At 35.9% G+C, this 16966-nt stretch overlaps 1 protein-coding gene across 1 annotated transcript; it reads right to left on the reverse strand.

The window, feature by feature from the left end:
* Nucleotides 1-371: 371 nt before the first annotated feature.
* DIPK2A (divergent protein kinase domain 2A) lies at nt 372-3693 on the reverse strand. The gene is made up of 2 exons (XM_029087235.1): nt 3390-3693; nt 372-713 (listed from the first exon to the last, which is right to left on the reverse strand). The coding sequence occupies exons 1-2, from the start codon at nt 3634-3636 to the stop codon at nt 382-384; spliced, it is 579 nt and encodes a 192-aa protein (XP_028943068.1). The 5' UTR covers nt 3637-3693; the 3' UTR covers nt 372-381.
* Between the last annotated feature and the right edge of the window lie 13273 nt (nt 3694-16966).

Consider the following 16966-nt stretch of genomic DNA (forward strand, 5'->3'; position numbering starts at 1 on the left):
ACTTTCCAAGTAAGAACATCAGCTTCACAAAACTGTGACACAAATGCAGTTTTATGTAAAGTACCCCTTTGACACACAAGCTGTCAATTAAGCTATCAGTCTTTTTTGACCTACTCCCTTTTAAATAGTTAGGGAGAAGAGTCAATAGTAGCTCAAGTTTTAATTCAGTAAGTACCTTGTCTGTAAAGGAACATTATAACACCATAAAACTATATTTTTATGGTATTTAGAAAACTGATAAACTAGTTTCTTTTTTAAATTATTTTCTCCTTTTGATACATAAGTTCAAAACTTCATTTTCTATGTGTCTTTGCAATAGTGTTTTAGCCAGTGTTGCAAAAAAAAAAAAATAAAAAAATAAAAAAAAAAAATCACTGTGGACTACCTCACATTGTTACTCAATTGTGCAAGGTATTCACGCAGTTCTTTTGCGGCTTGGAATCTACCATATCGCTTCTTTGGGTTGGCACACTCATCCAGCAAGGCCTCAAGTCGGCCATCTTTGGCAATTTCAGCTGGGGGGTCATGAAGTAGTCCTCCAGAAGTGCCACGCCACGTGGCATGTCTTGATAAAAGGTTCTGACAAATAGCATAATAATTGTGGTCCACAGTGACACGAGCACAAAGAATCTCTTTTGAGAAGGACAGACAAGCTTCTTTATCACAGTCATCAAATTTGCTTTCATACCATACATCCCAGTTTTCAGGTTTATCTGTGAAATATAAGGAGACAGTTAAAAAAAAAAAAGTGAGGGAGAGGAGGAAGTAGCATATGTGCATCTGAATACAATCAGAGACTCAACACACAGCAAACTGGAAATATTTAAACTATAAACTACCTATGTTTATATGAACTCTTAAATGTTCTAGTCTAAGAATGCATCTGACCATTTGCTATACCCTTCAGCTGAAATGGTCCTAGCAATACAAAAAATAAGGGAAAAGAAAGAGGGTAAAATGGATAGCAAAGAGAGGGAAGCAGAAAAAAACAGCACATTAAACACATGAAATCTACATTCACACACATACCCAGAGGAAAAAATGTAGCACAAACAAGAAAATGATTCACAGCTGAAGTTGAAAGAAAAACAAACAAGCAATGTGATTTATTTTAGCAACACAGATTTGGTTTCTCCAGTTGCCCTGGGAACTAACACTGGCAAGTAGTTTACCAAAGAAGAAAAGAAACATTGCAAAGTAGTGGCCATAACTTCTGAAATGTTATCTTCCAACCTCTTACTTTATACATGGTAGTAACTAAGAAGTGCATATAAAAAAGTAGATGCATTACACATAATCTTTGCAGAAATAAAAAATTCAAAAAAACAAATGGCATTTATGTACATGTACAAACCCTTTGTTACATATATATACACATATCAAAAACATTATCAAAATTTGAAGGTGTAACTAGTGGCCTTGCCACAAAGCTTTCTTTAACTTAAAACCTGATTTACAGAAAATATCTTATACAATAATATGTAGAAGTTTACTAAGTGCAAGATTTTCTGATTTCTTACTAATTTTTGTTAGAAAACTTTCGTCTTAAGTTTCTAGATTACTGTCAGCTTTGAGAAAAAGTCCTTATCATGGAGTCTCATAGTTTTGTATATCACTTTTAGCACCATGATGTACACAGAAAAATTTATCTGTGCTTGGTACTCTCTGAGCTGACTATTGGCCTACTCTACTGCAAGGCAGACTAGGGAAAAAAGCATACTGAAGGATGACTGCTAAAACTATAAAAATAGGATGTAAAATTTGTACAATGAACAGTAAATTCAAAATGGAAAAAAAGCCAGCAAAGGAGAATGGGAAAAAAGGACTTCAAACTCAACCAGGAAATCCCACATACAGTACAATTAGATATTACTGTATAGGGCAATTGGAAAGAATGTGCATATTCAAATATATAAACAGGCATATTAATCACTCTATATACACAGATTGTTTAATTAAACTTTCCAGGAGATTAATGAAATCAGTATTAAGTGTCAAGTTTATACAAAGACTGAGAACTTTTTTGTGTTCTCATTTGTTTTCTGTGTTCTTGATTAATTTTAAGATCACAAATCATGCGTCAGAATCCTAGTGAGATACAAATTAGTCTGAGAACAACAGATGTAAGTGTGGCACTTCCAGCGTTCAGCTTCTGCAAGATGCTACTTGCTCCTATTCCATGTACACATCAATTTTTTCGGAAGTCATTTGGTCATCTTTGTCACTGAGCAATTCAGATATGCACCAAAAGTCAAAGTCTTAAGTATTATTATTTTAAGACAGAAGAATAAGAAAAGCAAAAAAGAAAAAGAAAGCTTATTTGTGTGGCCAATAAGTACTAAAGTAAATGTACTGGATATCCAGTACATTAAAAGGTTTTCTTAATAGGCTCGGATAATTTTAATTTAAGCTCCTTGAGAATGTATAATAAATGTAATAAAAAAAACCGCACAGCAACAACAACAAAAAACCTCAAAACCAAAACCAAAATCCCACATTACCAATTAAAAAAAATTAAAAAAAGAAAAATGAAAAAAAGAAAAAACTTACTTCCTTGTAGAAAAGTGTGTGGACAGAAAATATAGTCTCAAAGTTAATTCAGCAGCACAGCACATGAAGTCTATTTGTAAAGCTTAAAAAAATCCATTCATCCAAAGCAAGCTGGAATCACTTGGCCTACTGCCAGGAACTTCTGCAGAATCTCGGGCTTCATGTTCAATGTCTCTAGCCCTTAGGTCTGTAAAGTTTTCCTTATGAGCTCAAAAGGAATATAATGCCACTTTGTCAAAGATCTCTCCTGCTGCCACTACTTTGAGCTTTTACAGTTGACAGAAAGATGAACGAGTTTTCACCATTCTTATTTGGAAACAGCACTAGAATTACCTGTTCCTTCAGTTCCATTATTACAAAGCACCTACCTGAACAACTGAACCAGAGGCAGGCTGTGTAACTAAGGCAAAGCGAGTAGTAAGACTGTCTTGTCATTCACAGAAAACAGAATGCCAAGATTTCTGTTCTTAGATGTCTGGAAAAGAGGAAAGGAACCTCCCTCTTTTAGCTAAAGTAGACAAGTCAGTCAGTCAGCGCATCTCTCTGTCCATCCATCTGTACAAACATCTAAACCCCCACCTCTCCATTTAAGCAGGATTACAGAGATTAAAAGTATATGTACACCAAGTTCAGGTAAGATCAACATTTCGTAAAATCAACAAATTGGTCAAGTTAATTGGTAGTCTAATTGCAGAAGAAAGCTAATTAGTTTGTTGATTAGTAGTCTAGTTATAAAGCCAACGAAATGGGGATTTAGCAACTACAAATACTTTCAATATTGTGCTTGCAGAGAAAGAAGCAAAAGACATGAAGTAAGGGGAGAGAAAGAAAAGACTTACTCTGTCTGATTAACCTTTTGTCTGCTACCAGAACATTTTCTGCATCTACAATGATAACTTTCCCATCTCTCGGTCCAACTGCAAAGTTGTCAAAGCTGACATCAAGGAGGTAGAGTGCAAATTCAAAGTCATTATTCGTCAGCTGCTCAGCTATTTCCATTAATTGCCAGGCCAGATCCACTCGTTTCTCCCACGGTGCATTAAAGTAACTCCACAGCTCTTCTCCAACGTAATTGACAGCCACCATTCTTCCACATGCTCCTAAGTACTTTGCGAAGGGCCAACCCTCATCAGATGGAAAACTCTGTATATAAAAAGATTTTTTAAAATTTTCATTAATACAAAACCGCTTAGATTTTAAAAGCCTGTTCAATAAAATTCAGGAGAGGCACCTCTAAGTACCCATCAACTCTACATTTCCATATACTTCTAAGTTTTGAAAGGAAAGAAAAAACAAACCAAAATATATTTATGGGAACAAGAGGCCCTGATGGACTACTAAAGGGAAAGATAAATATCTTTATATTCACATGCACAATTCCACCAACTATCTTTTTCTATTGGTGTTTTATACACACCTGCTGTACTAACGCAAGTGTACTTCCCACTAAGATAATTTTGCATCTGAAATTTTTAATTAAAACAAATTTTTTTAATAAGATAAAGGAAAAGCATTAAAAAGTGACAACTCCTTCTACCCATCACACCCTCATTCCCATTTTCTCCAGTTGATTGGATTCCTTTGAGGATACTCTCACTTTAAGATCTCTCACAGAAAGGATTACAAAACAGATGAAGGTATACAATAAATTTTAGGCTTTCTTGTGCCTCCAGTACTCCTTAACAGTCTGCCTCTTGATTAATTGCTACATACATGCTCTGTGTGTTTATTACACACAGCTACATAACAATTTTATCAAAAGTAAAATCTGCCTCCAATAATAGTTTTCATGGAAGTTAATGTAAGAGACTAGATAATAATAACATACTACAAGCAATAAAAAAACCCCACACCAGCATATTTTTCCTACTTCAGTTGTACTAAGGACTAAGACTTCAAAATGAACAAATAAACATTTAAAAGGTATTCTCTATACTATGCATCAGGTCAAAACCATAAAAATATTAAATTAAGATGACGCAAATGTGTAGAAGTTAACACTCTTTAAGAATAGAATGTACACTAGTTTTAACAATTAGGAGATACCACTATGTGCACATGCACTACCTCGCTATCCTCTCACAGAAGCAACTTGTAATCAGTTCTGCGGTGGTCATATAGCAAAGGTTTTACCACACTTGGGTTGAACAGCATGGTGGGTTTCAGTCTGAATGGAAGCTTTCTGCCTCCTGGAATCCATGATGGCAGAAAACATGTACAGTACATTGGGAAAAGGGACACTGTAAGGAAACATATCATGTAAAACAGATCTGAACTACCAGACCAGCCAGAGAAGAGATGCCCAGCACTAACCCATCTGTCTATGTAATCCACTTAAAAAAAAGAAAAAGAAAAATTCAGAAAAGTTAGAGTGCTTACATACCCAATCATCATAGCTTTAGAACCCCTACCTCCCCTACAACACTCCTTAATTTTATCTGTGTCTGTGCTTCCTTTGATAACAAAGTTTGATCATTTTATCTTAAGCACTAGGCATCAGCTGATGCCAAGCCAAGGTCAGAATACTGATATTGGTCAGAAACACTAGAAGTTCTGTAATACACAAGGAACTGTAAACCACATCTACTCCCAAGGATTAATACTTATTCTTGAAAAGCAAAAAGCAAAGTTAAAGCTATACTCAATTTGCACACTAAGACTTCAAATTTAGTGTCAAAAAAGCCCTGAAAAAAACACAATAGATTTGCTTAGATCACAATAGTCAATAAAATAATATAAATTAACAATACACACTCCAATCTTTACTCACAAAACTTGCTTTTGTATTTCACTAGTCATTTTCTGTGTAAGCATGCTTCCATGGCAGGACCCAAGTTTCATTAAAAAGACTAATAACTGGCCTCTGACCCAAAAGGTCATTGGATCAATAAATCCTCTAGCAATATCCACAAAGAAAATTCTTACAGTTGACTTCTCTACCTTTTAAAAGACACTGCTGGTAAACACAGAGGAAGAAAAAGTTAAATAGGAACATTTGTTTGGCACTGCAACAACAGTTTCTCTTGGTTATATAGAATTTTCAGGATTTCACAACAGCTGCAGGTTTTGGGAAGTAAAAACCAAAGCCTTGTGGAGAGATTGTCTACATCCACTGTTATTTCAGTATGAAACTGGAATATTAGTTACAGAATTTTTAAGTACAAATGCTACTAATGAAAAGGTTTACTGAAGCACATCAAAGCCCCTCTCATGGTTGGGTAGGGCAACACAAGTGCTTCCACGGTGCAACTTCTCCCAGCAATCTGTAGGCAGCTATAATTCCTTTCTCACACATGCTGAATCATTATGAATGAAGAAGTACAAAACAGTTATTACTGAGAGTCCAGACCATATTTCCTCTGCCTGCCACCTTCACCTCCAAAAAAAAAAACCAAAAAAATCTAAAGAAAAGGTTTATGCATTCAGGCATTCCTTTCTATTTCTATGCTGCTGATACTGGAGAACATCACTCTAGCACTCCATGTGGCTCTCACTTTAAATCTCCAGCACAGAACTGGAGAGTCTCCAGCCCAGCAAACCAATTCACCTACCTAGAGCATGCTCGTTTCCATCATTCTTCTAAAGGCCTTTCAGACAGGGAGAGAAGATTCAGGATGGAAGTTTCTGCTCTGGAAGCACGCTCCTTGCCAACTTCTATGCTAAGTGACTCACAGCCCTTCCTTGTTTTCATAATGTCAAGCAAGGATTGTTCATACATCTTATTCCAAACATATACCTGTCAAATAAGAAGGAACCAATGTACTTCTGATCACATGGCAGAAGAGAATCTGAAGTGCTTAATCCTCTAGCATAAGGGCAGCACTTACTACATTTTTATTTTCATGAAGTTAAGATAGCATCAGAGCATACAAGATTATCATTTTAAGATTTCCATTCTGAATACAAGCCCCATTATCTTAGGACACACTGTTTAATGTTACCTAGCTATTTTCATCAAGAAGATGACCTTTCTAATTTGCATAAATGAAAAATGCCCATTTTCACATTTAAGTAGCTTTTGTTAAAAAAGCATGACTTAATGGTCATTAAAACACTTTTTGTTTGATATAATTAAAGCAATTAATAAAATGTTACGGAGGCCCTAATTGAGCCCATATCTAAAATAAAGGCCGAGTACCAGGTTAACTTGTACCTAGCTTCCAGCAGTCCTTGCTTAGAACACTTAAGAACACTGCAGTTTGTTCATCTACAGCCTTAAAATTATTTAGTATTGTAAATATAATTGTGAGACAGTAAAAATATCCATTTGTTTATGTGTTAACACTATTTGATAATTGGATCCTACTGGAAGCTGAGCACTCATTCAGAACTATTCTGGCTCAGTATGTCCTTTATGGAATTTTCAAGGGCTCTTCAAAGTTTCTACATAGCCAATCTTGTCTATATGGTACATGTGAAGAAATTAAAATAATAATTAATATATATTGTTGACTTATTTTGCCATCGTTATGGCAAAAGCTATTAAGTGAACTTCTAACATGGCAAGTACAGAAGACAATTTTAGGGGAAATAACTACGTTTACCATTGCTAAGAAGAACTTTTCTTGCTTGGTCAAAAGGGCATCAGACCCATACCAGTAACAGAATAGGTTCAAAGTTTGTGGGGTGCCTAAGTGCCTGGACTTCTACTCTATTTTGATCACCTGATTTACTCACATATAGGCGAATCTGGTCATGAAAAATCCTGAGGATGATACAGAACTAATTTGATGGTTTTGAGATCAGTATTTCCATCTGTGATACCATATAATTGAGTACTAAATCTCTCTCACTAACCGAATCTACTATGCAGTAAGGATGACATTATCTAGTCTTCAATTTTATCTATAGGCTTCCGGGTAATTTATGAAGGTGGTAAGTAGGGGCAAATACCCATTAGTTCAAGTCAAGTGATACATTCCACAGTTAAGAAGATGGTTGGGGTTCTTTTTGCTTGTTTTGTGGCTAACAAAATAACCTTCCACCAAATGAAGCGTGTGCTAATTCAGTGTTCCTTATTTGTTCTACAAACAGACCAATATAACAAAACTCATGCCTGTGGCATCAATAAATGCCACCAAAATGAGATTTCATGCATATTTATGATTTCTGTATCATTCAGTCTTGGACCAAAACAAATCAATAAGCAAATGTCTGTTGTTCATCAAAGGAAATTAGTTATTTACAAAGGAATACATCATTTCAGTCAAAAAGAAGAAAGCAGGAGTTAGTGCTAAGGCATAACCTCCAGACAACCTCTGGGCAAGCAAAATTTTTTTATCCCAGTGAGTGGGATCAAGAGACATACATGAAAATTCAAAATACTGGCTACCAGTATGTATCAGGAAAAAGCCATACTTCCTTAGTATTGAGAAAGTACAAATGTGTGCACCTATCAGTTCTCTACCCATGCAAGTCTACTTTATCCATATCTCACAAAACCAAATTTATATCTTAAATTGGAGAAAATTTACTTGATTTCATTTTCTGATAAACAGTGGTTTAACTGATTTCACTAACTGTGCATAACATTTTCATAGTGCTGCATTTTATCAGCACTCAATGCAATATATTCAATTCAACTGCTACAGCAATGATACCTAAATATTTTTATTTAGGTATGACTTTGGACCACCCCACTCCTTTTTTTTTTCCATCCCTCTCCTTTCCTTTCCAGTCCTGCTCTGCTTATGTCTTTGCCTCCCTTTCCAAATACAAATTCAACCACAAACAGTTGAACCTGGCAAAGGTCATGCTACCATTGGAAGTGAAAGGGTCCAGCCTTCCCAACCCATCAAGCACACTCATTTCAATCCACTCCTTCTTGTCATCAGGAACACAATGCAGCTGGTACTTGCTGGGCTGGTGTCCAGTTGGATTAGTAGCCTGATCCAGCTCATCACATCACGCTAACACTGACATAAGGAAGGGAGAAGGCCTGAATAGCCAGGTGCAGAAGAGAGGAAAGGAGCTAAGGAGGACCCTCCCTTTCCAGCAGCAGCAGGGATTTACATAATGGAGTAAACTGGTTTTCATAGTAAAGCATTAGCCACAAAGGTACACGGATCTTCAAAACACATCTATTACGCTTCCTGCACTGCGTACACTGAATTTAATTTCACACAAGAAATTCTAGGAGCAGTTTGGTTTATTAAGAAGTGAACATCCCAAACATTACTCGTAAAATATCTGCATGCCATACTGTAACACAGATATATTTTTAACTCTGTGGCAATAAAAGGATCTTTTGATAACAGGAGTGCAGGGAATCCTGCCAACATCTGCACATGTACAAACAGCATCTCTGTTTTGGCTTCCTTCCAACTGGCATGTAACAGCCACATCTACACTTCATTACCCAAGTCAGTAGCCGAAGGAGGGGATAAAAATATGTACAAGTGCCTCATTCAGCAGTTTTATATTCACTTGGTGAATATGACAAGAATATTAATTGAAGAGCAGATCTGTTGTCTTTGCAAGCAGACATCTGTAACTTTTTATACTATTCTATTTTGAAAGTATCACCTTTTTTAGATTAAATTGCAGCTAACTTAACATGAGGACTTTTTTTGTTCATGTATTAAAATTCTGAAAGCCAATAAGACATGAACACAAATTTGTACGGTCATTAAACACATTTTCCCATTAACAAGTTCCATTTAGAAACAAAATGCTTAGTAGACAGCTGCCAAAAATCTCAGATTTCTGTGGAGCAATGCATAACATTATTTTAGCTTTTATTTTAATTCTCAAATTATTGTCAGTATAAATATTTAATAAGATAAATTTGTACTTGAATATGCCATTTGAAGACTTTAAAATGTGCATCTGACAATTAAGCTAAAAACTAAACTCTTTTTCAAAACCATGAACAGCTATCTGACAAAAGAATCTGCACTTCTGATGCACTCGTTCATGTTTCATCTGTGAATATACACACAAATGCCATGGAAACCACAGATAATTAAGCTTTTAAAAGAGTTTTAAAATATAGTAATGCATAAGAAAAACTACAAACAGGTAGCTTAGTAAGTTTGCCCTCACTGAAGTTATCTTTCTCTATTCACAGAAAAATATATATAATCTTCTAACAGAAAGATGGAAAACAGTAAATATGACAAAAACTTCTGTTACCTCCATTCCCAGTGACACATACATTAAAAAATACTTCAGTTGCCCTAATTAGCATAGCTGCAAGATATCTCTCTAAGCAAGTCTTAAAAAACTAAACAAACCCTGTCAAAGGGACAAACGACATTTTGTTCCTGAAAGAATAACACTGCGTTTATGTCTTTAAAAAAAAAAAAAAAACACTGTAGTCTTAGAATAAATATGGAGAATTAATAGGGTGAACTCATCATTTCACTGAAGCATAAAACACATTATCAGTGCATTTGTCTTCGTCTCTTCCATCTGCCTAAACACGAGAATATACACAAATCTGCCACTGGTTTTGAATGTTAGAGCTGTGAATTAGATCACACAGTGAAGACTCACCAGCTTGAAGCTGATAAGGCCTATTGTAGTCTGCAGTAACACAAATCCCCTTTGAATTAAACACTTAAAAGAATATTAGTTTATCGTAGTCAAGCATATAATTCTTCTTAATAATAATGTCCAAAAAACGCCCAAACTGTTTAATTAACAACTGACATCTTTGAGCTACTGTTCCACTGTACCATTAAAAAATATGCTTTTCATTTTCAAAACTACCTTAGAAGATGTCACATGGCACTATGAATTTTTGTATAAAGCGAGTTCCATCTTAAAAAAAAAACAAAACAACAAACCAACAACCAGCCAAACAAACAACAAAAAGCTACACCTTAAATACAATTAAATTAAAAAACATATGCAAAACAGAGTGGGGACTTCTTTTCCTACTCCTTATGACCCTGAATTACACTCTTTGTGACACCTTTGCTAAAATCATCCTACTAAATTGTGTTTGCCCAGGAACAAACTGGCATAGCAAGTAGAATTTAAATAATATATTCTTCCTCAAAAGGAAAAAAAATAGTTCTCTCTCACAGAGTACTGTTGATTCTGCAGCGTAAACAGAAGTAGCACTTGTATTAGTCACCAAGGCAAATAAGTACAGCTCTAGAACCACGAAGAGCTGGAGGTCAGATTTTACAATGGAACTTTTCAGATCAAAGAAGGTTAAAAAGCACAGTCTAAACACAGATGGCTTCTTTTGTCAGGAATTTATATGCATTCAAATTTATTTGTGAATGCTAGTGAGTATAATGAAAACAATTTCATTCTCAAGTATATGCCAAATCATTTGACATTCAACTGAAACTCCCACAGAAGTTAAGCATATACATATATATACCCTGCACACACACAGTGAAAAGTGGATTTAATTGAATATTCCAAATATTAGTGATCCCATCAAAACTTCTGATCAGTTTTATTACATTTCAACCAGTTACTACATACAATTCACGCCAACAAGAGATATGTATCAGGCTTAATTGACACACTATAGGACAAAAATACACAGACAACTCTAAATAATCAGAAGTTGCTCAATTATTAAGGTGAGCACTTGAACTGTAAAAGTTATATGTCACAATATTAGCAGAGGTATGTCATTTCTCCAAACAAATTAATGACAATGACTAAACAAATGAACCATAGTAAAGAAAATTTAATGTTGTATTGGTTGTTACCTGTTCAAATTAGTTTGTAGTTCGTAAAAGTTTGTTCAGATTTAATTTGCAACACATTGAAATGATCACTATCTATTTCTCATTAGTTATGAGTCTGGAATATATCACTATAAAGAATCATAGAATAGTTTGGTTGGAAAAGACCATTACGATCACCTAGTCCAACCATAAACCTAGCAGTGCTAGAAGTCCTAGCAGGGGTGGCCTACTCTTATTTCTGAAAGTTAATCTGCAAAATTAAAGAGACTAAAACAAAGCCTCAACTACTTCATTCAAGGAAGTAAAACACAGCTCCCCCTCTACATCAGACATATGAGAAGCAAATGGACAGCACTGGTATTTCTAGGTTTGGAATGTGGGATAAAACACTTCTATGTGTTACTGAAAAGTGCTCCAAGTTACAATTTATCAGGAGGATTTCTATTTAACTCTGTATAGTGATTTCTCAGCAGCCTCTAGATTAAGACAGTCATTCATCATAACAGATACCCCACAATAACTTCAGGAATTTCTAGACTATTCTAAAACATTCCTTATACTTTACTTACGTGTCTTCACTTTAGGAAAGTTTCACTAGAAAGGAGGATGAAAATAATTTTGATCATTTAAGGAACATAATTAAATACGGTAACATGACAAGTACAAGCCAGTTGCTGCCTAATATGTCACTGCAAAAAATAACTCTTCAATTTTCAATACAATCAAATCAGTGCAACATTATTGCAACACGAGGCTGCTCAATTTTAATTCAACAAAACAAATTTTTGTTTCTTTTTAAAAATGTGTACAATGGAAATTCAGGGATGGACAACAAATTAATCTCCTTTCTCCACAATACTTAGAAGTATGTAAAACAGGAATCAAGAAGGACTGAAGCCTCACTTTTAACATCTAAAATTTAAATCGTTTGCTTTCTGAGTTATCTTTTCTACAGGTATCAGTTGACTGACTTGTGGAAAAAAAAAAAATAAAAGAATTTTAAGAAAAGTTAAGATCTGGAAAGATCACTTGTAGAGACATTCCTTAAGCCTAGTTTATGTTTACAGCAAAAAGAAAAAACAGCTTTCAAACAAAAAAATAGTCCACTGCATGGAAGTAATTTGAGGGGTGAGAAGTCATGGCTTTTATAATCATCTGCAGCAGACTACACTGAATCTTTAAAATGAAATAATACATGAAATTGCAGAAAATAAAAAAATCTCAAAGCAACTGGAGACAACACAACTAGCAACAACTGATCTCAGATTTTAACTTTTTTTATAAAGATCAGAGGAAAATATTCAACATTTGAAAATACTACACACTAAATACTACCCAGTATGTCAAAATGGCAGTATCTGTATGAGCTAGGACTTAAATAATACAAGTCCACTAAAGAACATATCAGGTAGCACAGATAACTGCCTTAAATCCACTACTTGATATTTAGAATAGGAATTATGTATCAGAAACACCAAATTGAGTAATGAATAAAGTTTAAAAGGCACCAAGTATTAAAACTGGATGGCATTCTACTAATGTATTTAGAATAGAACACAGAAAATATCCCATGACTACAACAAAACAAAAGAAAAGAGAAATCCCAGGCAAGAAAATTTGCCCATTTACTTCTTACGGAGTTATATATGGATCAGCAAAATAATTCTGTAAAACCTTTGGCTAAATTGCCACTGTGAGTGAATTCAGCACAAGATATTGTTTCAGAGAGATCTCAGTTAATGTTTTAATATATGTTTACCAGATGTCAATTACTGTTCTTCCCTTAACAAAATGAAACAGAAGCCCAAATGATGACATGAAGAGAAACCAGAAGAATTTTAGGTTATGTGGCAACAGACTGTTCATGCAGAGTAATTATACTAGGAATAGAGATACAGCTGTTGGTTTTGGTGAATAACAATGATCGGAACTCATGAGAAGAATAAAGCCATTAAGCTTAAGCATTTAGAAAGCTTAATACACATCTGAGGGAAGGGCAATGATTTACACAATCGATTAAAAAAATGCAGAAATACTGCTATTTTCCATACAGATATTGGAATTTTACATACAAGATACAAACATTCACCATCATTCTTTGAAGAATCTCCATTTTAAACAGGTTGTTAAAAGCTACAGCTTGAGACAAAGTTGCATTAATGCACTCTGGATATAATTCACAGACACCTTCTACAGTTTGAAAAAAAAAAACCCACATTACTTGCAAGCATTTTATTTACTTTTATTTTAACAGCAAAGTTTGTGTGCAAACTTCAAGTTTGCTTTGAAAACAAAGCAAATCCACTGTAATTTTAATAGAGCATCTGGTAGTACTGTACAGTAATACAATAGCCAGCACAAAGGCAAGACTGAGTCTTGCAAGACCACCTCTAGATGCACTTTTACATTTCATAGAATCTATGCTTCAGTTTTGCCAGGACAGATGTAAACTGTCTTTTCAGCTATAACATCTTAGGAGCAATACAACCACTTGACTGAAAAACACAATTTCCTTATCTAGAAACATTTTCTTACTTCAGCAGTAGTGACTTATACTGCAGTTCCCTCAACGCTTAGAACAAGGAATTCTTTGCCCTGTTTTTTGAGTGTTGTTGGTTTTGGGGCTTTTTTGTGTTTAAGTACAAAACTTAAGAATTTGCCACAGGCCTTCATGTGTTGGACAATGCACGGCTGCATATCATAGCTCACAGCATGGCAGCAATGATGGCGCAACAACAGCGCCCCAAAAACTGTTCAGAGACAGCTGCAATGGATCTAAATAAGAAATCTGGAGGCTGATAGAGATCACTGCAGGAGCTCTGTGGAAAATAAGGGGTATGTCTAGAGAGAGCTTAACCATTTCCCCAAATCTTTCTGTTGAACTGCCTTGGTTTTGGAAAAAAAACCCAAGGAATTGAGGTGGGGCTGGGGAGGAAGAAGAATTTTTGTAAGAGTCAAAGACAATATGCAGTTTGTAAGCAACGTCACTTTTGGAATAATCCATACTCCAAACAGGCTTCAAGCTAAAATCCCAATCTCTGATAAGAAGTCTTATAATCCACAAATTACTAGTGCTAGTAGATGATTACAGTGAATTTTCTAGCATAAATCAAAGAACAGTCTTTGAGTGCCTATTTACATTTGCCTGTTCCTATAACTTAATTAAACAACATGTATTGAACACCAAGAATTTAGAAGTTATCTCTGCCTCTAAACCAAAACTGTTATTCATGACAGTGTTTTCAACAGTCACAGTAGTGTTTCATGAAAAGCTCAGGGCAAAAACTAGCAATACTTTTCCTTGTGCCTTTTGGTGACAAAGAGACAGCATCATTTAAATGTATCAATTATTTATTAATTAAAATTAAAATCTGAATCTTCACATGACATCATGCAGGTTTCCTTTCTTGGAAGCAGCTGATTTTTAAAACAAGCCTACAAGTCTCATTCCTGTGCCAGTGTTTGCCCTCACCAATACTGCAGAAACTATATCACAAGATGTTTTACATATCCTATGTATAAATACAAGCAAACTTCTGAGTAGTCACTTATCACTTCTCGAAAGTAACTTCAGCTCTCATAAAGAGTGCCTTGCATCTTGCTGTTGCAATAGCCGCATAACACAGAATTATCCATTCCTCACGTATCTCGCCGGCAGAGGCTGAGAATGGACTGGTATATGACATGTTATGCAAATGACAATAGTTCATTCCGATTCATATATTTAAGATATTTCACTTGCAACTGAAGGAAGGAATTGAAACCTTCAGTACCCGTTACAAAAGTTGATAGATACTCTTCTAGAGAACACATTAAGAGCATTTCAACATAAAAAGCTGGCCTGAAATTCCCCAGAAATATTTTCCAGGATATGCCTCTTCATCCAAATTTACAAGACTCTGTAAAACACTTTTGATCTGATAAGAGGTGATAGACAACTTTACCACACTCTGGACAGGTAAAGGCTGCCTCACTTCCCACCAAGCTGACCTGCTCTGCTCTCAACAGCACCTTCACCAAGATAAATGGCGAGCAAAGTGCTTGTTAAGTTCACGTCCAAAGATTTTAATTTCTTCAACAGGTTTGCTTGACAAGTCTCGGGGCTCACACACAGCTTCTCAAGAAGCTGAGAGGAATCAAGGCTCTTACAGTAACCAGTGCTGCCCATGGCCTTTGATCAACCCCACAATAGTAAATGCTGCAACCATGCCATACCCTTTGTCTGTAAAGAATACATTAGCTCTGCAAATTATGAAGAAACAAAAAAAGAGCTGTTTTCTGGCCATCTAGGTCTATGCTCAGTATGCTGGAACCAGCCTTCAAAACCAAAACTGTAGGTCGTGTGAAATGCAGCCAAAACAAACTGATTCTCAAAGAATTTCCAAATATATTCAGCAAAGCAAAGTACTTTTAATTTTCTTACTTAAGTGGAGTTTCCTTTTATGCTGTGCTCAGGAGCAGCTTTACGGTAAAATGCAAGAGACATACTGTAACTTAAGTCTGCTAAGCAGCAAACTGGAAACTTTAAAAACAAAACCCAAGAGCTGTACATGGAGAGACTAAAGGGCAGAAGGCATACTGCCCCAAAACATATTTTTAATTAAGCACAGTTCATAAATGCATTCTCTAGAAATTAATCAGGAGGTGAATTTGCTGGAGGGCAAAGCCGGCAGCACTGCTTTTCGAGCATTAGATATTTCTTGGCCTTTTACTAGAGAAACAGCAGATGTTTCTCAGAGTAATCATGCAGTGATGCTTTTAGACTTATTTGCAAATATTCTTTTTATCATACATCAGATAAAGGGAAGGACAGTCCCTTAGTTAGACAAAACAATTCTGAGTCCAAACTTACACACTAAAGGCATACTTGGAGTTCCCTCAATAGTGTTAACAGATGAAATGCAAAGCTCCCAATCTAAGTAGATATGCAATAAAAGCAACTGAGTGGTACCACATAATAAAACAGTTTCACACACTTTTTTCACCTAAAAACATACATAACAATATTAAAGCACAAATTTCTGGTCTGTGCACATAACCGGTCCTCCTAATTAAAGAATATAAAATATGTAATCGCTGAAAAGAGAATACTGTTGATTTATTTGTTGCTCCATTTTCAGATATGAAATACCTATTTCTAATTTTTACCGAAAGAAAAACAAAAATTGTATTTAGTGCACATAAGAACACGACATAACACACGAGTCAGTTTTTGACAAGGACAGCACAACATTACAGTGAAGTCTCTACCCACTATCTATTAAACTATACCCTAAAGAATTAACCACCGATTCCCATATCTGCCTAGGAATGTATGTATCATGGGAGACGCCATAGGATTAAAGCCTAACGCTGTAAGAAAGGCATAATCCACCAGAAAGCATCCTGCCTTACAGCGTGCCATCCCGCCCTGCCTCCTGCGGAACAGCTGCCGGCTTTCACCGCTCGCTACCGACCAGAAAAGCAAGCTCCCTGCCTAGGTGAGAAAGGCAAGAAGGATGCAGAGCGAGGTACAGCCTTCGGGCACGGTAGCACCGAGGGGGAAGACAAATAGGGAAAACGTACAAAGTCTTTGAGGAAGAAAGAAAAACTACGAGATTGAGTGAGAGAAAGAAACGCCTCCTGCCCAGAGCGGGAATCGGAGACCCTCTCCTCAGCCCACCCAGCGGGTATCTCCACATACGAGTCACTGTTAGGGCAAAGACCTGGGGGAGAACCAGCTGTGCGAGGCCAGCTGCCCAGGAGCCCGGCTCTCCCCC

This window comes from Antrostomus carolinensis, unplaced genomic scaffold, assembly GCF_000700745.2.
Source record: "Antrostomus carolinensis isolate BGI_N321 unplaced genomic scaffold, ASM70074v2 scaffold37601, whole genome shotgun sequence".
NCBI lineage: Eukaryota > Metazoa > Chordata > Aves > Caprimulgiformes > Caprimulgidae > Antrostomus > Antrostomus carolinensis.